The sequence below is a fragment of the Acinonyx jubatus genome, chromosome E2, assembly GCF_027475565.1.
Source record: "Acinonyx jubatus isolate Ajub_Pintada_27869175 chromosome E2, VMU_Ajub_asm_v1.0, whole genome shotgun sequence".
Classification (NCBI taxonomy): Eukaryota; Metazoa; Chordata; class Mammalia; order Carnivora; family Felidae; genus Acinonyx; species Acinonyx jubatus.
The window spans coordinates 52,725,762-52,745,306 of NC_069396.1; the positions used below are offsets into that span (position 1 = coordinate 52,725,762).

Sequence of the window (19,545 nt, forward strand, 5' to 3'; positions counted from 1 at the left end):
GGGATGTGGATGGAAAGAAGGGGAAGGGCAGAGAGGCAGAGTGGGAAGGATGGAGACAGAGACTGATGGCTGTGAAGGAGGATGAAAAAGGAAAGGGCAAGGACAGCACGAGGGTCTGACCCAGTGACTGGTAGACAGTGAAGCATCTCCAAAACAGGAACCGAGGAGGAGGAGTGGGTTTGGGGGAACACCCAGCCGCTGTGGGATGGGGTGAGTGTCAGGGTTCCAAGATGTGGCTGGAGCCCTCAGCCTTGAACCCACAGTCTGGAGATGGGGGTGTAGGTGTTATTCCCTGTGGATGGTGATTGACATTTGGGGGAATTGCTGAAATTTCCTGGGGAAAAGAGAGGGGAGAGGGGAAGACTTCCAGGCATCATTTCATGAAAAGCCTCAAACGCTAGTCAAGACATCTAGAGAAGAAGTAAGGTATGGAAGGAGCGCAGGCCAAGACCCAACCACCAGGCCCTCCAGCCAAAAGCCTGTAAGGCTCCTCCCAGAGTTGTGAGTTTCAAAGAGCCAATGCGGGTGCAATATTTACAGGAGTGCCCGGCATATGGTAACTGCACATAACTTTAATCCCATTTCTCCATGAGAGTTATGGAAAGGTCTAGACTTTACAGATTTGGGTTCCAGTTACCCTTCTGTCCTTTACTGTCGCTGATAACTTGGGGGAATTACTCTTGACTTTTAGAGTCTTATTTGTGAAATTTGGCCAACCCGGGTTGGTGTTGAGGAGTATAGTTATTCATTCATTATTCAGTATTTCTGAATCAGAGAAGCAGCCCCACCCCTGCAGTCTAAGGGCCAATTAGGGCGCGGTCCGCCTCCCAGAAATAAATTGGAGAGCTTGCCAGTTACCAAGCGCCAGCCCCGCCCCCTTCCCCGCGAGCCCACGCTCCCAGCCCCGCCCTCTTGTGTAGGCCAATCAACGCGCGGTCCGCACGAGCCGCGCCCCCGGGACGCGCCTCAGAGCCGTCAGTGCAGCTGAACGGGTAGGTTGCCATGGTTACCATTGAGGGTTGGGATGAAGGGTTGGCCAAGCCGCCGGTGAGAGAGACGGGAACAGAGATAGAAACAGAGACAGATTGTGATTAGCTGCTGCTTCGCTTCACCTGAGCCCGCACCCTGTGCCTGTGGAGCCCCACGCCTGGTACCCTCTGCTCTCTCCTCCCGCCCCAACGTGGCGCCCTGATGATCTCCCGGGAAGGGCGCAGTCAGAAAACCCTGAACAAACTTCGGGAAGCTGCTGCCAGAGAGGCAGAAACCCGTCTCCAACAAAAGCGCTTTGCTTCGCGGGTGCTGTGATGTTTTCTCATGGTGTATCTGGATTAATCCTCAGATGAGGGGGGGGGAAAGGCTTAGATTAAGCGGTCCTTCCCATACCACACAGCTAGGTTTGGGGGAACTAGGTCTTGAATGGCAGGTACCTCTTCACACCAGAGCCCCGATCTTTCCACTGCGCCCAAACAGAAGTCAGGAAGTGATGGGAGAGCGGAAATAAGGAGAAAATGAGAACTGGAAGAAGGTGAGACGGAAACAACAGAGGAAAGAAAAGACATGAGGGAATCAGGCAGAGAAAAAAGAAAGTGATTTAGAATGGAAGGAAAGAAGAGTAGAGAGACGAGGCAAAGGGTTAGCAAACCAGGAGGGTGAAAAAAGACATGTGCTCGCTTCGGCAGCACATATACTAAAATTGGAACGATACAGAGAAGATTAGCATGGCCCCTGCGCAAGGGTGACACGCAAATTCGTGAAGCGTTCCATTAAAAAAAAAAAAGACAGAAGTACAGAGACTCAGAGAAGGCGAACTGATACCCAGAGAGTGACAGAGGCCTAGATAAGAGAAGGGGGCAGAGACTCAGAGGGAAACACAAAGGGACAGAAACCCAGAGAGGAGGACAGAGACCCGTGGGTGGGGAGAGACAGAGGCACAGAGAGGAGGGGACAGAGCTGGGGCATGGAGGGAGGGCAGAGCAGAAATCCAGAGGGAGAGGGTGGTTGGAAAGATGATATAAAAAAAAAAAAAAAAAAGTGGGGAGAGCAAAGAGAGAGTGAACCGGGGAAGAGGTCCGCTGGAGTAGCGACGCAAGCCCCGCCCCCAGACCCCGCGCGAGCACACGGAGGGCGCAGGAAGGAGGCGCAGACCCGAGGCATTCGGGAGGATCTTTATTGAGGTTGGGCGGGCACCGCGCTCAGGGCGCGTCCAGCACCAGCAGCTTGTGCATGTACGAGTTCAGCCAGTGGCGGCGCTCGAGGGCGGCCAGCAGCCGCGCGCGCTCCCGGAAGGCCGCGTCGTCAGCCAACGCCAGGCTCCGCCGCGACAGCGGGGTGGCGGGGCCCTCCCGGGCCCGCCCGGGGGGGCGGAGGCTGCCAGGAGACCAAGAGATGCGGTTACCGCGGGTCCAGGCCCCCGCCAGCCGCCGCCTGTACCCCCGCCCCCCGCGGTCTAATTCGAAGCCCTGTCCCTGCACCGTCCTGTGGAGTGGCTCGCTGTCTGGCCTCAGTCCCCCGTCTCTCTCTGTGTGGGTCTCTGTCTCTCTGCTCACCGGGCTCGAAGCTTCCTGAGTACGGAGACCGAGTCTGATGCATGTGTCCACCCCCAGCGCTCAGCGCACGACCTGGCACACACTGAGAACCCAGTAAACTTTGCTCAAGCAATGAATCCGCCGCTGCTTGTTGGACTCCTTTCAAATCTCCCAACGCCATTCTCTGAATCTTCTTGTATCTCTTTCTCGGGCTGATTCCCTGTCCACACTCCACCTCTCTCCACCCCTAGTCTCTTGTCCTCCTCTCTCTAGAGTCTCTGTGCGCCTTACCTCTCGGAACCCCCGCCCCTCCCTGGGAGTCGGAAGTCGGGGCGACGCAGGTACCTGAGGACCCCCGCAGGGGGCAGGGCGACTCCTGAGGCAGTGTGGTCGCCCCAGGGCACAAGCAGCAGAATCAGCAGCAGCAGCAGCCGCACTCGGGGGCTCCTGGGCACCTGGCGGGTCTCCATCACCTGTGGAAAGACACGGAAGAGCTCAGTGAGGCCCACGTCCTGGCCCAGAACCCCGGTCCCCACCACCCACCCACCTCCTGCGCCCGGTTGCAGGGCCCGATACCGCGCAGTGGGCTCGGACAGCGAGGCTTCGGCCCCCTTATATCGCCTCCACAGCCCCCGCAGCGGGCAGTGACGCAGACCAGGGGGCTGGGGGCGCAGGGTCAGCCCCTCCACCAGGCTCATTAGGAGCCGCCAGCGGTAATGAGGAGCCAGGAGTGGGGGCCCTGCCTCTGCCTTGGCAGCCACCAACTAATTGGGACCAGGAGCTGGGACCCGAGGGGAAGCAGGAGGGGGAGAGACAGACAGACAGAGAAGTGGACACGGGAGGTGTGTCACAGGGATAAAAATAGAGACCAGCAGAGGGACCATCAGAGCAGAAGCCAGAGACACAGAGAAAGAGACAGGGAAAGCAACAGAAGAGGGACTGATGGAGAGAAGCAGAGACACGTAGATGAAGTAACTATGAGATGGAAGGACAAAGACAGAGTGACAGAGGAAAGGACAGAGAGGAAGAAAGGGAGCAACAGAGGAAGAAGGAAAGAAAGGGGGAACAGGGAAGAAGACAAAGAGCCAGCTAGAGACGGAGGGTGGAGGGAGGAGGCTCTGAGAACGACAGGAGATGGAAGGACAGCCAGACCGGACAGGGATGCCCAGAGATGAATCCGGGCGGGAGAGAACCAGAAAGATAGAGTGAGAGATAGAGGGCAGGGAAGGGAAGGCAGAAGAAGGCAAAGGGTATGGGGTGGGGGGGGGGGGGGTGGGGGGTGGGGAGGAAGGCTGGTAAAATGATGAGCAAAATCAGGAGTCAGAAAAACCGCAAAGAGGGGAAAGAGACAAGAGTGACCCCGTGCATCAGTTTAAGCCTTCTTGGGGAGGAGTTTGGGGGTGCTGTAAAGGCCCAGTCCTCTCACACTGGCTCTTAAGAGGGTGCTTTCTACATAGTGGGGAGGTAGGCCAAGGTTGGGAAGTCCCAAAGGGCGTCAGCCATCTGGGTATCTGAATGGCAAGACATGGGAACCTGGACTCCTAGTTCTCCCAGGCAGGAGGGGCCTGGGAACCTGGATTCCTGGATCTGAGGGGAGGGACCTGGAGGCCCAGACTCCTGGGTCTTGAAGTAAAAGGGCACCAGGGACCTAGGCTCTTGGGTTCGCATGTAGGAGACACAAGATAGCCTGGACGCCTGGTTTCAAAGAAAAGATAGCTTGGTTGGGCCACATCCCTCCACTGGATAGATGATCCAGTCCCTAACTCCCTTCCCCATTCCAGAAACAATGTTCTTTATCTCTGTCCCTTTAAGAGAACAAGCCTGTCGCCAGGCTCCCAGGCTCCCCAGGGAGGGGGTCAGGTGCGTCATCTGCGCCCCTGGGACCCTACCTCCTGCTGCCCCGCCCAGAGCCATTCTGCAACATTCACCCTTCTCTGCATCCAGCTCTGCTCACCTGCTGTTATCTTGGACCCCACTGAGCAGGTAAGAGACCCCAGGCCCCAAGTGACCCTGTCCTATCCAGGTATCTGCCGCCTCCACCTCCCACTGGGCACAGACCTAGGTGTCTCTGCCTCAGACCAGTCCTGAGAGTCTGGGATCTCAGCTCCATCGCCAATAAACACAGGGACTAGAGGAGTCCTGCCCCACAGCTCTCTCCTCCTGAAGTCTAAGGAATCCAGAACCCTCCACGCCTATCTGTGGAGGACCCAAGACTCGGACTCCAAGTTCCAAGTCCCCTAGAGTTCGATACTCCTGTTTCCTTTCTCCCCCGTTATCCAGCCTCCCCCCCTTCAAAATTCTAGGCGTGTGAACCTTCAGGCCTCTTCTCTCTAAAGAACCAGGAATTTAGACCCACAGTGCCCTCCACCCTCTGGAAACAGGGAGTCTGAACCCCCAGCAACCTTCTCCCCCAGATCCTAGGAATCTCCCTTCTCCCTCAGATCCAGGCATTCGGGCCCCCAACCCCCAGCCATTCCTTCTGAGCCTGCTTTAGCGTAAACAACTGTGCCCTGATGGTGTCCCTGGAGCCCTCAGAGAGGAAGGGATCCTGCATCTCCTTGGAGGTCTACATCCTCTGAAATAGAAGTTGAGGAGGTGTGAGGGCTTGGAGAGGTGTCATTCTTTCCCAATTTTCCTGCCCCCCACCCCCTGCCTCGGGGAAATACATAAGGAAATTAACTACGACTCCCAAGAAGCCCCGCGCCTCAGTCTCCCTTAGCTACTGCACAGCCTTCTGGGCTTTGCAGTTAGGTCCTCCTTTCCCTGGCGCGGAGCTGGGCGGGATCACAGCCCACCTGGGGACCAGTGGGCGTGGCCTCCAGGCAGGGGCGGGGGCGGGGGTTCCCAGGAGGCTTCCAACTTTAACCCCTTCCTTCCTGCTTCCCCGCAGCTATAGGCGTCTCCCAGAGCCATGAAATCCCTCTGCCCCATCCTCTTCGTCCTCATCTTCCTCCTCGCCAGGCTGGGTTCCAAGGCTGACCCTTCGGCCTCACTGCTTACAGGCTCCGACCTCCCTGAGATGGGCCACCCTTCTCAGACCTCCCCTCCTGCTTCTGAGAATTCCACTGGAGACCAGCCTAACCCAGATTCCCCCGTGGCTACTTATCCTGAGCCCTCCAAAATACCTCATGCAGTTTCCCCTGAACCCTCCCGCCCTGACTTCCCTGAGACTCCCAACCATGACCTCCAAGAAAGCCCACACCCAGAGTCTCCTGAGACTCCTACATCTAACTCACTCAATACCTCAATATCAGACTCCCTGGAGACCCCCCAAATTAACCCCTCCAAAATAACACATCCAGAACCTTCTGCGGCCCCCAAACCTGACCCAACTGATATCCCACACCCAGAATCTCCTGAGACCCTCAAACCTAGTCCCTCCAAAACTTCACACCCAGAATTTCCTGAAACCCCAAACCCTGACCCTACACAAACTCCACACCAAGAATCCCCAGAGATTCCCAAACTTAACTCCATCGAAGTCTCACGTGCAGAAGTCCCTGAGACGCCAAATCCTGACCCCACCAAGAGCCTTCACCCCAAAACTCCAGAAACCCCAAACCCTGACACCACTGAAACCCCCCACTCTGAATTCCTCCAGACCCTGTATCCTGACTCTACTGAAGGCCCCCACCCAGAATCCCATGTAACCAGCAACCCCAACCCCACTGAAATTCCCCAGACAGAATCCCCCACAACCCACTACCAAGATGCAACAGAGAACCCCATGACCTCGGACCCTGAGATCTCCGCCAGTCTTCACTCAGAAACCACTACACCTTTCAAGGACGAAGCAACAGCTGCCCTAAATGAGCTGCCCCTGAATCCCAAAGCAGAAACCCCTGCAGTCACCCAGCCTGACTCCCTTAAATTGCCCACCTCAGAGTCTCCTGGCACAGTTGAGTTGAAGGCCTCCCAGGACTCTAGCCCTAAAGGGCCTGACGCCCTTCTTCCCTCAGCCCGGATTGCGGGCCCCCCTGCTCCTCCAGGGTCCCCCAGTCAGTTGGCCCCTGCCACTCCGCGGGTCCCCCAGCGGCGCAGCCGAGGTGAGAGAGTCAACACTATCATCGTGGTGGAACGAGTGGAGGAGACCGGTGAGGGGCCAGGACCCGGACTCCTGGGTCCGAGGGAAGAAGGGGCTGGAGGCCGGGACTCCTGGGTCTTGGAGAGGTCGGGCTGGGGACCTGGCTCCTAAGTTTAAGGCGGGAGGGTGCTGAGGACGGGTATGTTGGGACTGAGGAAAGAGGGGGGTCTCAGGAAGAAGGGGGCTAGGGGTTTAGATTTCTCAATTCCTGGCCCCTCGTCCTTCAGGCGTGACCCTGGTGGGGCGCCCCCGGGGCGCGGCGGGAGGGGCCCTCTGCCTATTCCTCGCCGGGATCGGCCTGCTGATCGGCATTTTCCTGCTGCTGTGGTGTCTCTACCGCCGGGCGGCTCGACACCGGCCCTTCGCACATCACCGGCTTCCAAACGACGGAGATGAACCGGGTGAGCGACCCTTACAGCGACGGCACGCTCCCTTAACCTGGTTTCGCTTGCCAAAAAGTACAGGTCCTCCATCCTAGATCCATAGAAGCCCCGACCCCTCTCCATGATCCTGCCCCCAATTCTCCGAAATTACACACACACACACACACACACACGCACACACGTCCAGCGCCGCCCCCAGCCCAGCTGGGAATTGCAGCAGGCTGGGAGCCAAGGGTCCCTACAAGCCCCGCCTCTTCCCCCTCCCTGGGCGGGGCCGGAGCCCCGCATTCCCCGCCCCCCTGCGGGCCCCGCCCCTGCTACGCGGATGCCACGCCTCCTCTTCCATTTGGGGAATGGGGCGCCCGCCCTTTAATTTGAAAACCCGGTTCTAAAGAACAGTCGTAATCCTCTCTCCCGCCCACTCACTGGCCCGCGCGCGGCACAGTGAGGGGACAGGCCCCTTGTCTGCCTGGGGATGACTTCGCCCCTTCGCTCCCACAGTTATGCATTTGGAAGCCCCGAAGGACCCCTACGACCTCTACTTTTACGCGCCGGATGCCTGGGTCCCTTCACACATCGCCACCAAACAGCCGCCGCCCACCCCCCCGCTGCCGCCCAAGCTGCCCCCGCCGCCCTGCGGGAGGCGCCCCCAGAGCCTGGAGCCGCTCTCCCCCGCCACGCTCCCCAACAACTTCGTGTGAGCCCCGCTCGCGTCCCGCCAGACCTGCGCCATCCCCAGGCCGAGGAAGGACCCAGAGGTCCTGACCTCCTGGCATGCTTTGCTACCTAGTAGTCCTCCTGGATAGGAAGTCCCACCCACAGAGAAGCTTTCGCTGTGACCGGAGAACACCGTCTTGAGTGCGGCCGAATAAATCAACTGTTCCCAAAGCTAGACACGTACTCTGGCCTGAGTCCTGGGAGAGGAGGGGGCTGGGACCCTAGGATACCGGGTCTGAGAGAGGAGGGAGCTGGGGGCCCAGACTCCTGTGACTGCCAAGGCCAAGGACGACTGAGTGTGAACACCAAAGCATTTTATTGGGAGTGGGGCAGGGCAGGATTCACAGTCACAGAGACAGACACAAAGACACAACCCTGCTCCGGGGAAAAACACCCCTCTCCCCCAGCCCCATTCCGTTTCCTGGGATTCCGTGACTTCTCCTGCATAGGTTCCCCAAATTCTAAGCCGAAAGAGGGGAGTCTGAGAGGGGAAGGATCCCAGGTTCTGAGTCATTTAGCCCCTGAGGGACACAACAAATGGCCACTGAGAAAATGAGGGTAGTTTGAAACCACCCAGGAGAATAAAGTGCAAGGAACTGGGGGAAGAGGGGCATCTTGAAACCACCATGGGGAAGTTCAGTGATGGTGGCTTCACACCGTTGAGTGGATGGACTTGAGCAGCCACTATTTAGACCTGAAAACATGTCAGAAAAAGTGCATGGGGGTGGAGAGAGGCATAGTGTTAAAACCGCCATCTTGTTTCCCTAGACATTGTGCTAAGCTAGGGAGGTCTTGGGGAATTTGGTGCTTCAGCAGAACCTGCTGGTGGAGGGAGCGGGTGAAGGGGGGAGGGGGGCTTGAAACCGCCATTTTCCCTCAGAAACGCTGGTGAGAATCAATCCCTAGAATGGCGGGGATGGGCGATTGGTTAACCCAACCTGGAAAATGCAAAATAGAATTGGGAGAGGTTGGGAACTTCTAGAGGAAGATCTTCAGTTTTTCTGAAAGGAGAGGAAGGCTGAGTAATCTCAGGGCTTAACCCGAGAGAGTCCCAGGGGTTAAAGAGAAGGTGGTGGGGAGGGTGCCTCAAAACCACAAGAGAGAGTCAAAGATTGAACTGTCCATTCAAATAAAGCCCTGAAAGGAGAGATTTGAAACCACTGAGGCAGAACAAGTGGAGAAGGAAACCTTTAGGGGAATTTGGGTATCCTTGAAACTGCCAGTCTGCAGCTTCACTACCCCTGAGAGGCAATTGGGAAGGGAAGAGGATTTGACAGCACTGGGGAAGAGGGCGAGTGCTTCTTAGGCCTGCAGCAGGACAGAGAGGACTGGGGTTCCTTGACAGTCACTCCGGCCAGTGACGTGTGGAATGGAGGTCCTGGAAACTGCCATTCAGTGGGAGGCACATGGTCAGTAGTCCCGGACAGGGGGTGGGGGTCTTGGGGGCTGAACTGTGCTGTGTGTGGCCCCATAGGAAGGAGGGGGAGCAGGGGGTGCCCCGGGGGGTTCAGCCTCATCCTCCATTTCGCTTTCGTCACTGCCAGCCAGCTGGTCGTGGCCAACGAAGCCACACTTCTCTTCGCTCATCTCCTCAGGCTCCGCCCACGGCTGCTTCTCTCCAGAAGCGAAGACCCCGTAGAAGATGACACCCCCATAGTGCACCAGGGAGGCGATTAGGAATACGTACTGCCACTCTTCCCGAGTCTGTGGAGGGGGGGGTGACAATGGAGAGGTGAGGTCAGAGGACAGAGAAACAGGAGGGGGAGAGAGAAGGCGGGGGGGGGGCGGGGGGGGGAGGACGGGCAGAGAAAGGGAGACAGAGATCCAGAGAGAAGCGGAAAGACCCAGGAGAGGGCAGGGAATGGAGCCCGGAGAGGTTGTCGCACGTCAGGAAGGTGCCATACACAAACCCGGAGGGCGAGTGGGTCAGAGCCAGTGCACGGACCTTGTGCTTAGTCATGGCACCCACGATGATGGGGCACACCATGCCTGACAACGTGCCCACGCCGTTGGAGATGCCCATGAGGATGCTGGCGTAGCGCGGGGCGATGTCCAGGTGGTTCACGTTGAACCCTGGCGAGGCAAGCCAGAAGGCGTCACTCTGACTCAGTGAATCTCACTCAGAGGGACTCCTACTGAGCCGCCCCACCCCCCACGTCCCCCCCCCCCCCCCGCCCACCCCGGCTCTTTCCAGACCACCTTTTGCGAGGCTGGAAGGTCCCCTATCCTGAGCCAGTGAGTTCCCTACAGAGCTGTCCAGAGTCCGCCAAGCTGCGGATCCGCGGTTCTCACCAGAGATGGCGAAGCCGCTGAAGCCCACGGCGAGGACCAGGAAGGAGATGGCCACGCCCTTGGAGTGCGAGTAGCCGACCACCAGCAGCAGCGTGGCTTCCATGCCGAAGCCTACGGAGGGCCGGAGGGCCGTCTCATCTGAGCCTCGGCCTCCCCACACCGCCTCTCCAGCCTGTTCCCGCCCCAGTCCGGCCGCCTCCATGCCGGTCCCTGGCTTTGTGCAGCCCGCCTCGTCCCTCATTCCGCCCGCGCCCGCCCTAACCAAACCCTCACCTCCCTGGTCCTCAACCAGGTGCACGGGGGCCAGCACCCCCCGCCCCAGCTGGGTCCTCGGTAGCCCCACGCCCCGACTAGGCCACGCCCCGACTAGGCCACGCCCTAAAAAGTCAGCTCCAGGCCCCTGCATAGTCACACGCACCAGCCCCTGCCACCAGGTGGGCCCTGAGACTGCAGCCAAGGGTTCCGTTCCATCCACGCCCTCCTTCGCCCGCGCCGGGACTTTTTGGGCACGCCCCTGGCCCCACCTCCATCCTCACCTGGTTCCGCCCCGCCCAGGCGGTCCCAGACCCGGCTCGGGGCCCCGCCCCACTCACCTCCACAGTTCATCAACTTGCGCACGTTAGTCGTGGACATGATGCGGCGGCTCCTCAGGAAGTCCGCGATCTGGCCGCCGATGGGCACGATGATGGTCATGACCAGATGGGGCAACGCTGACACCAGGCCCACCTGCACCAGCGAGCGCACAGAGCGAGGGCTCAGGGGCTGCCGGCCGGACATCTCCACCCGGTTAGTGCTCCACTGGCTCCTTCCTGTCCCTCGTTCCAACCTCTTGGGATCCGGGCCCGGTTGCTTCATCTCCCCCCGCTGCGCCCCCTGCTTTCCCCTCCTGGGCCCAACCTTGCTGATCTCGAAGCCGAACACCTCTTCAAAGTAGGCGGGCTGGGAGATAAGGAGCAGGTAGAACGTCCAACTGCGGCAGAAGTTAGCCACGATGATGGCGTAGACTGGCATGGAAGTAAAGAAGCGCCGCCAGGGTGTGTTAAACTTCTGGGGGTGGGGGGAGAAGAGCGGCCGCTAAGATCGAGACCAGGGCTGGGAGCTCTCCGTGTCCCTTCAGGGACCCTATTATAGTCCCACAGAGACCCAGGTCTCCCGACTTCACTAAAACCTCTGGAGACGCAGGGGCACCAGCTTGACCACGTCCCTGTGGGGACCTTGGCATCCTAGCCTCACAGTGACACTTCAGAGATGCAGGCGTCCCGACTGTACGGTGTCCCTCAGGTTCGCAGGTGTGCGGACCCCATGATGACCCTCAGGGACCCATAAATGTGAGCCCAGGAGTCTCTTTCCATTTCCATTATGCCCCCTAATTCTAGCCTCACTCACCCGTCTAAGCAACCCACCCCCCACACTCGAATCCCGCCTCTGCCGGTTTAACTACGTCTCATACTGGTTCTGTCCACCTAGCAACCTAGCCCTGCCCTCAGCACCTGCTGATCCTTTCTTCCCCGGGCTTTAACCCCGCCTCCTAGGTTCTAGCCCCGCCCACTGTGCGTCCCCATCCTGTCTCCTCTGAGAGTCTACAGCAACCCAACACGATCTACACTCTACACTCCGTGCAGGTTCGAAGCCCCCTTTTCTCCTGCCTCCCTGCCTGGATATCTCTTCTTGCCCCACCGCTCCCCCGCCCCATCAGGCTTGGGCCCGGACCGTGACCGGGTTCATGAGTTTGGCGCTCTCGCCGATGGCGTCCTCGATGTACTTGCGCTCCTCTTCCGAAATGCTGGGGTGCAGAGCCGGGGACTCGTAGGAGACGAGCAGCCAGAACAGGTACCAAAAGATCCCGAAGCTGCCTGGGGGGATCAGGAGGGGGACGGAAGCGAGGCGATGACCGGCCTCGCTCCGCCCCAGCGCCACCCGGACCCAGGCTCCGGACCCTCACCGTAGACGTAGAACACAGAGCTCCATCCTGAGTACTGCACCAGGACCCCGGCGAGAGGCATCGCGACCACCGCCCCAGCATAGGAACCTAAGGGGGAGGGTGCAACATGTAGAAGAGGCTCATCTATCCTCAGATCCGGGAATGTGGACTTCCAGCCCCTGCTTTTCTGGGACACAGAAGTACAGGCCACAGCCCCTCCTCCCTCAGACCCGCAAGTCTGGATCCCAGCCCCTTCCTCTCACCGCAGAAGGCAGTTGTTGCCAAGCGACTCCGCTCTAGGGGCGGGGCCCATTTGCTCCAGATCCCGTGGCAGGCGGGGTACGTGACCCCCTAGGAAGGAGAAAACCAAAGTCAACGAGAAGAGGCGGAGTCAGAACAGGCACAGGGTCATGTGGAGCAGGGCTTTACCTCTACCAACCCCTGCAGGATCCTCACGAAGATGACACAGCCATAGTGGACTCGGGCAGCCGAGGGGATCAGCATGTTTAGAGTGGATGTAGCCACAATAGCAAAGCCGAAAACCCTGGTGGGAAGAGTCCGTAGTACGAGAATAGGGTCCAGCTCTCCCGCCAAAGCTAGGATTCTGCTCTTTCTGCCCACGGCGGGCCAGGCCTTGTGTTCTCCAAGACCCCCGGCTCCCACCTCTGTCTCACCTTCCACAATCGCAAGCCCCGCCTTCCTCCAAGACCCCGCCCCTAACGCAGGCTCCTCCCATTCCCCCGTCAGTCCCTAAATGCCAGGCCACACCCACTAAGTCCACCCACACAACTGTAGTTCCCGCCCACTTCGAGACCCCAGCCCTGTACCTGTTGGCTGCGAATTTCTGGCAAATAAATCCTCCGGGAATCTGGGTGACAATGTAGCCCCAGAAAAAGGAGCCGTGTATGAGGCCAACAGTCTCTGGATCCCAGTTAAATTGAGCTTTCTGCGGGCCAAAAGGCACGTCAAACGAGCTGTTCCGCCCCCAGGCTCTGCCCCTCCACCAATCAGCACAGAGAGATTTAGTCCCTCAGCCAATCAGCAACAGGGACTCCCCTCTCGCGCCAAAACACCTGCCAATCAGAATTCAAGCCGTCCTCCTCCCAACTCTGCTCTGGGTGGGCTTCCAGGGGCTGCTCTGCCCTAGCAACGGGGCCTGCTGCTGCCTAGAAGCCTTCGCTGTCTCAGTGCCCCAGCTTTGACTGTCTAGGGGCGCATAAATGGGGTGGGGACTCTTTCTCCACTTACGCCTCTTAACCAACCTACGAACTGTTTGCGGAGTGACTGGGTGGGGTCTGGCCAGGGACCGGAAGTAGCCAAAGGGGCGGCCTGACTGGAAGGGAGCAAGAGGCGAGGCAGGCAGGCCAATGCCTAAATCAGGAGTTTTTCCTAGGGCACGGGCACGATCTACACCGGAATTAAAATAGGAAGGATGTCTGGGGCGCCTGCGTGGCTCTGTCTGGTAAACGTCTGACTTTGGCTCAGGTCATGATCTCACGGTTCGTGGGTTCGAGCCCCATATCAGGCTCTGTGCTCGGAGCCTGGAGCCTGCTTCGGATTCGGTATGTCTCTCTCTCTCTCTCTCTGCCCCTCACCCACTCATGCTCTGTCTCTCAAAATAAATGTGGTTTTTTTAGAATTGTTTTTTAAAAATAGGGAAGAAGTCTGAAATGAAGCTGGCTTTAGGTAAGGGCCGGACTCAACGAAGCGGGATTTAGCAGCGACTGAACTTCAGAAACGCCAGGATCAAAACTCAGGGTGGAGCCTGCCATGGGGCTGGGATTAAGTTGTGACACTGGTGACAGGCATGGATGGCAGGTGGAGCAAAGTTGCTAGGAAGCCCAAAATGGGGCAGGGGCAAAACACGTAGGGAACCCAATGCTGGCGCAAAGTCTACACTGAGAAAAATAGGGGCGGAGCTTCATTTAACGGGGGGCAGGGCTTAGGAAGAGGAGACCCCCTAGAGCAGAGGGGAGGCGTAGGGGACGCACAGATGGGCGGGGCTACTCTGGCTGCGGTGGGAAGGGGCTGAGCCAGGATTGCTCGTGGACGAACGTGACGTCAGCAGGGGGCGTGGGCAGGGCCAGGTGGGCCGGCGTGCCGGGGCACGCCCCTGAACTACCTGCACCACCACGTGGCCCCCGCGGTGGGTCGTGCTGTTGTTGACCATGGAGACGATGGCCACGCCCAGGTTGCAGCGGATCCCAAAGCTGATGCAGAAGCCCAGACCGCTCATGATGGCGATAATGTAGCGGCGAGGGAGACCGAAACAGGTGCAGTCCACTACCGGCGGGTCCCGGGTCTGCGTCGTCACCGGGCGCCCATCCGCACTCAGCTCTAGCGTCTCTGCACCTTCCTGCCGCTTCTCCAGAAGGCTGCGGGGCAGCAAGAATCAAAGACTCGTAAGTCCAGGCCCCCGGCCCCCTCCTCCCCATGAGTCCAGTGCAAAACCTCCTGCTTTTCAAGATCCACGATTCTAAGCCCGCACTCCCTCCTTCCCCAAGAGTCCGGCCCTAACTCCCTTCGCCCCCCCCCCCATCCAGGAATCTGGACCCCCCTCTCTCCATCCCCCACAGACCATGAATTCACACTGCCAGCTCCCTTCTCTCGCAGACTCAGATATGGGGGTCCTCAGTTTCCTTCTCCCCCAGCCCTGTTATCTCTTGACTCAGGAGTTTTAGACCCCAGAGTACGCTTCGTGATCCAAGAACCTGTGCCCCCAGCCCCCACCCTAAGGCCCAGAGATTCTCCAGCTCCCTCTTCCAGATATGAGTCTATTTGAGGAAGCAAAAAGCGCTAAGGAGATGCTTCAGCAAAGGTGTCAAAAGAACAGATGCTTCTCAGCCACGTCTGCTATATATACCGACCCCCTCCTCTCCTGCCCCCTGCGGCATGCCCTTCCCTGCTTCCAGGCCCCAGGTGTGGGGCTGACATCCAGCTGACTCCCTTCAGACACCGGAAGCCCATTCCCTGAGGGTGGGGAGAAGTCAGGGTCCCTGGAATCCAGCAGCCCAGCCAGACATCCCTGGGGAACCTTGAGTTCAGGCTGTCTGCTAGGGGGTAGGGAGGGGGAGTGGCGGGTGGTGTCCTGGCAAGGGACAGATGGCCCTGGTAGGGGGATTGGCTCAGTCCCCAGTGTGGCTCTCGCCCCCGCCCGTTCTGGAATTGAGTCTGTGATGATGGATAGGGTATTTGGAGAACCACCTCAAACCCAGAGAGAGGCTGCAGGGAAAGAGAGGTGCCCTGAGACAGGGTGTCCAAAAGGAAGGCGACAGAGATGGGGTGGGGGTGGGCAGAGGCTGAAACAAAGAGGGTCAGGGACACAGAAGGAGAGACAGAGACCCAGAGAGAAAAGGAAGAACAGACCAGAGACCCTGAGAGGGAAGGGGACAGAACCTCAGAGATGGAGAAGGACAGCAACCCGAAAGAGAGGACACATAGATGCAGAGAAAGATGGAGAGACCAAGGGACTGAGGAGAAACAAGCTGGGGACGTGATTTGCGAGATGCGGCCCCTCTCTGAGGCGGGTACGCAGCCAGGGGATCGGGCTGGATCCCAGGAAGGGGCTAGAACAGATGGAGGCGAGGGAGACTGGGACGGGGGAGGAAAGAACAGCCAGACGGTCTGGGGGGAGGCGGGTGGAAGCGATGAGAGAACACAGCCACCCTCCCCATCCTAGAACTTAAGGAGGTTGAGGGGGGGCCAGCTAAGAAACGGGGTAGGAGAAAGAGACTGGGGGAGTGGACAGTACCCAGGAGGGACCAGGAAAGAGAGCCAGATTGGGGGGGGGGGGCGGGGAATAGATGCCCCAGAATGTAAGCTCAGACTGGTAGAGACTGCCCCCACCCCGCATCAGAACCTGCCAGCCATAGCGAGTAGACTTTGACCCGGGTTACCATCAGAGGCTATTGGACCCTGAAACTCAGGATGTGATTGCAGCCCCTGAAATTTGATACCCGTTGTGGATACTCCAATGTGTCAGATAGATACCTGACCAAGGCTTTCTAAATGGGCTGCAGCGGTGGGGGGGGGGGGGGGAGGGTGTCAGTATCCCACATCTATAAAATGGGGACCAGGGTAGAATGTGAAGTTACAAAGAGGCAACTGCCAGGTGATACTGATCATCTCAGGACAAGAGAACCAGGGTGCAGAGATGAAGTGACCCAAGTGATTCCCAGAAGACAAGAACAGAGAGGGGGAGGGCCTGGAGGGAGGTCCTCCTCCCCTTCCTGGGTGCCCGGAGTGCCGCGCTTAGGAAGCAGTTCACCAAAATGAAGAAGGTGCCACAATCTCCCTCTCCCTGGGTCTCTGTCTTTGCTTCTCTCCGGTTCTCTGTCCGCTCCCCTGCTCTCGCAGGCCTCTGTCCCCTTATGTCCCTTGGTAGTCTCCTGCCATTGCACATCTAGGGAAACTGAGGTTCAGAACGCAGAAGTAGCAGGTCCAAGGTCACACAGCAGCGTGTGATGACGGGTTCTGAGCGTTCCCTGGCCCCTGCCATCGCCCCATCCAAGGCCTGGTTCTCAGAAAGGAGGCACCTTGGCTCCTGTCTCTCCTGCATTCCCCTCCCCCTGCCATGTCCTTGTCACAAGTCGCTCCGGGTGACCGTCTGTTTCCTGGTCTCAGGGAGTTCCCACCCACTCCAGGATCACTCATCTCGAGGAAACTGCAGCCTCCGTCCCAGGCTTGGGAGGGGCTGGTCTGGGTTCGAATGACGGCATTTGTAATTAATCCATTGATTTTTTTCCCCCCTTTTCGAACTGAGCCTCAGTTTCCCCAGCTTTGTCTAAAGGATTTAATGGAATCAGGGTGTTACATCCGGTACAGGACATTCTGCCTCTCCCCAGCCATCGAAGTATAAAGTCCAGGGTTCAGCTGCAAAGCTCTTCTCAAACTCCAGCTCCTTGGTGACTGTCTTGGGGGCAGCTCTGAGCTCTGGGGTCTCTAGAGGCTCAGGAGGCAGCTCAGGGAGGTGAAGGTAAGACACAGACAGACTGAGAAGCCCAGACACACACGAGAAGCTGAGACGCAAGGGCTGAGGGAGGGGGCCTGAGCAACACATCCCTCCCACCACCACCCTCCTTCCAGCCCCCTCCATCAGCACGGCTCTCTCCCTCTCCTGACTTCGCACTGATGTATTTTGAGAAACTCGTGAAAGGAGGCGAGAAAAAGGGTGGGGAGGGGCTGGAAGATTGGGGAAAGAAGGGGTGAGGTTATCTCAGCTCCCCCGCCCCCCATTGCACCACCCTCCTGCCCCCTCCCTTCTGTCCAGCCTTATTCCCATCTTTCCAGTTACTAGAGGGTGGGGGAACTTTGGAGCTAGGAAGTGATCCGCAGCAAGGAGGACCGGTGTTCAGTCTTAGAGAAGGACTTGCATGGCCTAGGGAGAGGCACTGAGGGTCAACTAAAGACGGGGTCAGGGCCAAGGGGACAGGGTCCGAGGGAATGGCAGCAGGGGCATGGTCCTGATGAGGCCATCTCCTCCCCGCACTGTGGCCGGATATTTTTAGGCTTCTCCGCAGCTGAGTAATTTCTCTGACTTGGAGCCAGGGCTGGGGTTGGGGGTGAGAGATTTGGGTGGAGGTGTCCAGCAGACTGTCCTGGGGACACCCAGGTCACTGGGGTCATCTCCCTGGATGATGAAAAGTCCTTCTTAGCTCTAGTCTATATCCTTCGGGAAGTCCACCGTACCCCAGGGCCTAATTTTTGGCCTGCAACTTCTTTCCCCCCCAGAGACCCAGGATACCCTGGCTTCTCCTCCCAGCTTAGCTCTCCCCAAGGACAAGGACCAATGCGCCCCAATCCGCTTTAGCTTCAGATTAAACTCTCTGAGAGATGGACACTGAAAAAGACACAGGGAGATGGAGACACCCAGGGCAGGGGATAAAAACCCAGAGAGAGGGGGACAGACACCCAAAAGGAGAGGGTCAGAGACCCCAAGAGAGGGGAGCAGAGACCCAGAGAGAGGGGTTGATAGAGATCTGAGACCAGTGGCCAGAGACTCAGAGAGGGGGGGACAGAGACTTGCAGATAAAGGGAAATAGAGACTCAGAGAGGGGGCAAGATCCTAAGAAAGGAGGCAGAGTGAAGATAAGTGAACAGAGACCCAAAAGTGAGGAAGGGGGTCAGAGATCCAAAGAGAAGGAAAGAGGCAGTCCCAGGGGAAAGGGTAGAGTCTGGGGTGGGGTGGGACACGGAAAAATGAATGAGATGATGGACGACACTGGACCAGGGAGAGCGGACTGTTGGAGGAGGGAGAAAATAGAACAGATGAGTGGAACCCCCATGCACGGGTATCGCTCGTCCAACTGTCCGTCTCTGTCCAGGTGGGAATGTGCGTCCTCCTCCGACCCTCGGGCTGTTCCCCACCCAGGACCCTCACCACGCTCACCGGTGCAGCCTCCCGAGGGCGCGACCCGCTAGCTTCCGAAACTCCTCCTGACGGAACTCCATGGTGGCTGCCCCTGCCGCCGGTCCCCCCCCCCCGCCGATCCCCCCGCCCGCGGGCCCGGGCGGCCGCGTCCGGGTTCCCGGGGTCCGCCCCGGCCCGGCCGGCCCCGCAGCTCCGCTCGGGGGGAAGGAGGCTGCGTGTGCCGGCTGCCTAGGGGCTGTCAGTGGACTCAGCGTCGGGGGCGGGGCGGGCGGTGGTGATGCCCCGCCCACCCTCGATAGACCACGCCTCTTGTGTTCTAGTCCCGCCCCCTCCCGCAGCCCTCCGGCTCCTTTCCGCCTGCCCCTTCCACTCCAAGACCACGCCTCTGGGTTCTGAACTCACTCCTCCGGGTTGCGTCGCCCCAATTCTATCCCTTCCCGGAGTTACTCCCCGCCCCCCGTTTCCATCCTCCCCCCAGCTCCTTCTATCTCTTTTCTCTACTCCCGAGTTCTCTTGCCCACCTGAGGTTTCCCTCTCCTTTTTAGTTCGCCCTAATTTCGTCCTGGCGCTTTCGCCCCCTACGGTTCCATCTTCTACGTTCCATTCTCCAGCCCTATCCCCCCGAGTTTCTGTGCCTTCCAGTTCCACATCCCGCCTCCCGAATTCCACCCCCATCCCGCGTCGTCCCTCAGCTCCGACTTCCTCATTCAGAGGGTGCTTTCTCATTCAGAGAATTCTTTCCCCCTGAATTCCAACTCCCCATTTCGATCCACCCATTGTCCCCTCTTGTTCTTCCCCCACCCAGTTTCTTCCCTCTGGACTTCCATCCACCTGTTTCCGTCTTTCCTTTTTAAAATTCTACCCCCTTCCATCTCTATTTCCCTTTGGGGCGCATGCCCCTCATGGTTTCTGCATCCTCTGTTTCCTAACCCCTGACGGTTATATGCCAGTTCCCAGTTGCGACCCCCATAATTCCCTCCCAGCCTGGAATCTAACCCGCCCTTTGAGTTCTGTCCCCACTCCCCCGAGTTCTCTACCCGCTCCCTGAGTTCGGTCCCCTCCCCAGACATCTGACCCTGCCCTAATTTTTGCCCCTTTCCCCTGGAATCTGTCCGTCTGAGTTCTGTCCCCACCCACACCCGGAGTTCTTTCTCCGCCCCCTGAGTTGTGCCCCCTCCTGCTAGGACCTGTCCCCGCCCTCTTACTCCATCTCTGACTTCCAGCCCTGCCCCTTTGGGGTTGAACCCGGACTA

The 19,545-nt window shown here is 58.7% G+C and overlaps 3 protein-coding genes and 1 non-coding gene across 7 annotated transcripts; 2 read left to right on the forward strand and 2 right to left on the reverse strand.

Moving 5' to 3' along the window:
* Positions 1-1,663: 1,663 nt before the first annotated feature.
* Positions 1,664-1,770, forward strand: LOC113593468 (U6 spliceosomal RNA). Its single transcript, XR_003413646.1, has one exon. It is a non-coding gene; the product is annotated as a U6 spliceosomal RNA (small nuclear RNA).
* A 415-nt stretch (positions 1,771-2,185) lies between these two features.
* PTH2 (parathyroid hormone 2) lies at positions 2,186-3,048 on the reverse strand. The gene is made up of 2 exons (XM_053210326.1): positions 2,871-3,048; positions 2,186-2,367 (listed from the first exon to the last, which is right to left on the reverse strand). The coding sequence occupies exons 1-2, from the start codon at positions 2,993-2,995 to the stop codon at positions 2,193-2,195; spliced, it is 300 nt and encodes a 99-aa protein (XP_053066301.1). The 5' UTR covers positions 2,996-3,048; the 3' UTR covers positions 2,186-2,192.
* Positions 3,049-3,836: 788 nt separating this feature from the next.
* GFY (golgi associated olfactory signaling regulator) lies at positions 3,837-8,562 on the forward strand. 4 transcript variants are annotated; one of them, XM_053210418.1, is made up of 5 exons: positions 3,837-4,508; positions 4,967-5,120; positions 5,416-6,619; positions 6,837-7,010; positions 7,494-8,562. In XM_053210418.1, exons 3-5 carry the CDS (start codon positions 5,437-5,439, stop codon positions 7,691-7,693), a joined length of 1,557 nt encoding a protein of 518 aa, XP_053066393.1. In that variant the 5' UTR covers positions 3,837-4,508; positions 4,967-5,120; positions 5,416-5,436; the 3' UTR covers positions 7,694-8,562. The 4 variants fall into 4 exon arrangements, with proteins under 4 accessions (XP_053066393.1, XP_053066394.1, XP_026893902.1 ...); XM_053210419.1 differs by having other exon boundaries at positions 4,967-5,089; XM_027038101.2 differs by lacking the exon at positions 4,967-5,120.
* Positions 8,007-18,462, reverse strand: SLC17A7 (solute carrier family 17 member 7). The gene is made up of 12 exons (XM_027038100.2): positions 18,311-18,462; positions 14,045-14,297; positions 12,750-12,868; positions 12,352-12,466; positions 12,186-12,273; positions 11,944-12,030; positions 11,712-11,854; positions 10,899-11,048; positions 10,595-10,727; positions 10,002-10,112; positions 9,655-9,782; positions 8,007-9,413 (listed from the first exon to the last, which is right to left on the reverse strand). Exons 1-12 carry the CDS (start codon positions 18,370-18,372, stop codon positions 9,120-9,122), a joined length of 1,683 nt encoding a protein of 560 aa, XP_026893901.1. The 5' UTR covers positions 18,373-18,462; the 3' UTR covers positions 8,007-9,119.
* Between the last annotated feature and the right edge of the window lie 1,083 nt (positions 18,463-19,545).

What these genes read in the sequence shown, in the direction of transcription:
- GFY (XM_053210418.1), top strand. Translation starts at nt 5,437, where the DNA reads ATGAAATCCCTCTGCCCCATCCTCTTCGTCCTCATCTTCCTCCTCGCC. An exon ending in GGAACGAGTGGAGGAGACCG is followed by an intron (nt 6,620 to 6,836) that starts GTGAGGGGCCAG and finishes CTCGTCCTTCAG; the next exon opens with GCGTGACCCTGGTGGGGCGC. An exon ending in AAACGACGGAGATGAACCGG is followed by an intron (nt 7,011 to 7,493) that starts GTGAGCGACCCT and finishes TCGCTCCCACAG; the next exon opens with TTATGCATTTGGAAGCCCCG.
- PTH2 (XM_053210326.1), bottom strand. Translation starts at nt 2,995, where the DNA reads ATGGAGACCCGCCAGGTGCCCAGGAGCCCCCGAGTGCGGCTGCTGCTG. An exon ending in CCCCCTGCGGGGGTCCTCAG is followed by an intron (nt 2,368 to 2,870) that starts GTACCTGCGTCG and finishes GTCTCCTGGCAG; the next exon opens with CCTCCGCCCCCCCGGGCGGG.
- SLC17A7 (XM_027038100.2), bottom strand. Translation starts at nt 18,372, where the DNA reads ATGGAGTTCCGTCAGGAGGAGTTTCGGAAGCTAGCGGGTCGCGCCCTC. An exon ending in TCCTGCAGGGGTTGGTAGAG is followed by an intron (nt 12,274 to 12,351) that starts GTAAAGCCCTGC and finishes TCTCCTTCCTAG; the next exon opens with GGGGTCACGTACCCCGCCTG. An exon ending in AACTCATGAACCCGGTCACG is followed by an intron (nt 11,049 to 11,711) that starts GTCCGGGCCCAA and finishes CCCCACCCCCAG; the next exon opens with AAGTTTAACACACCCTGGCG.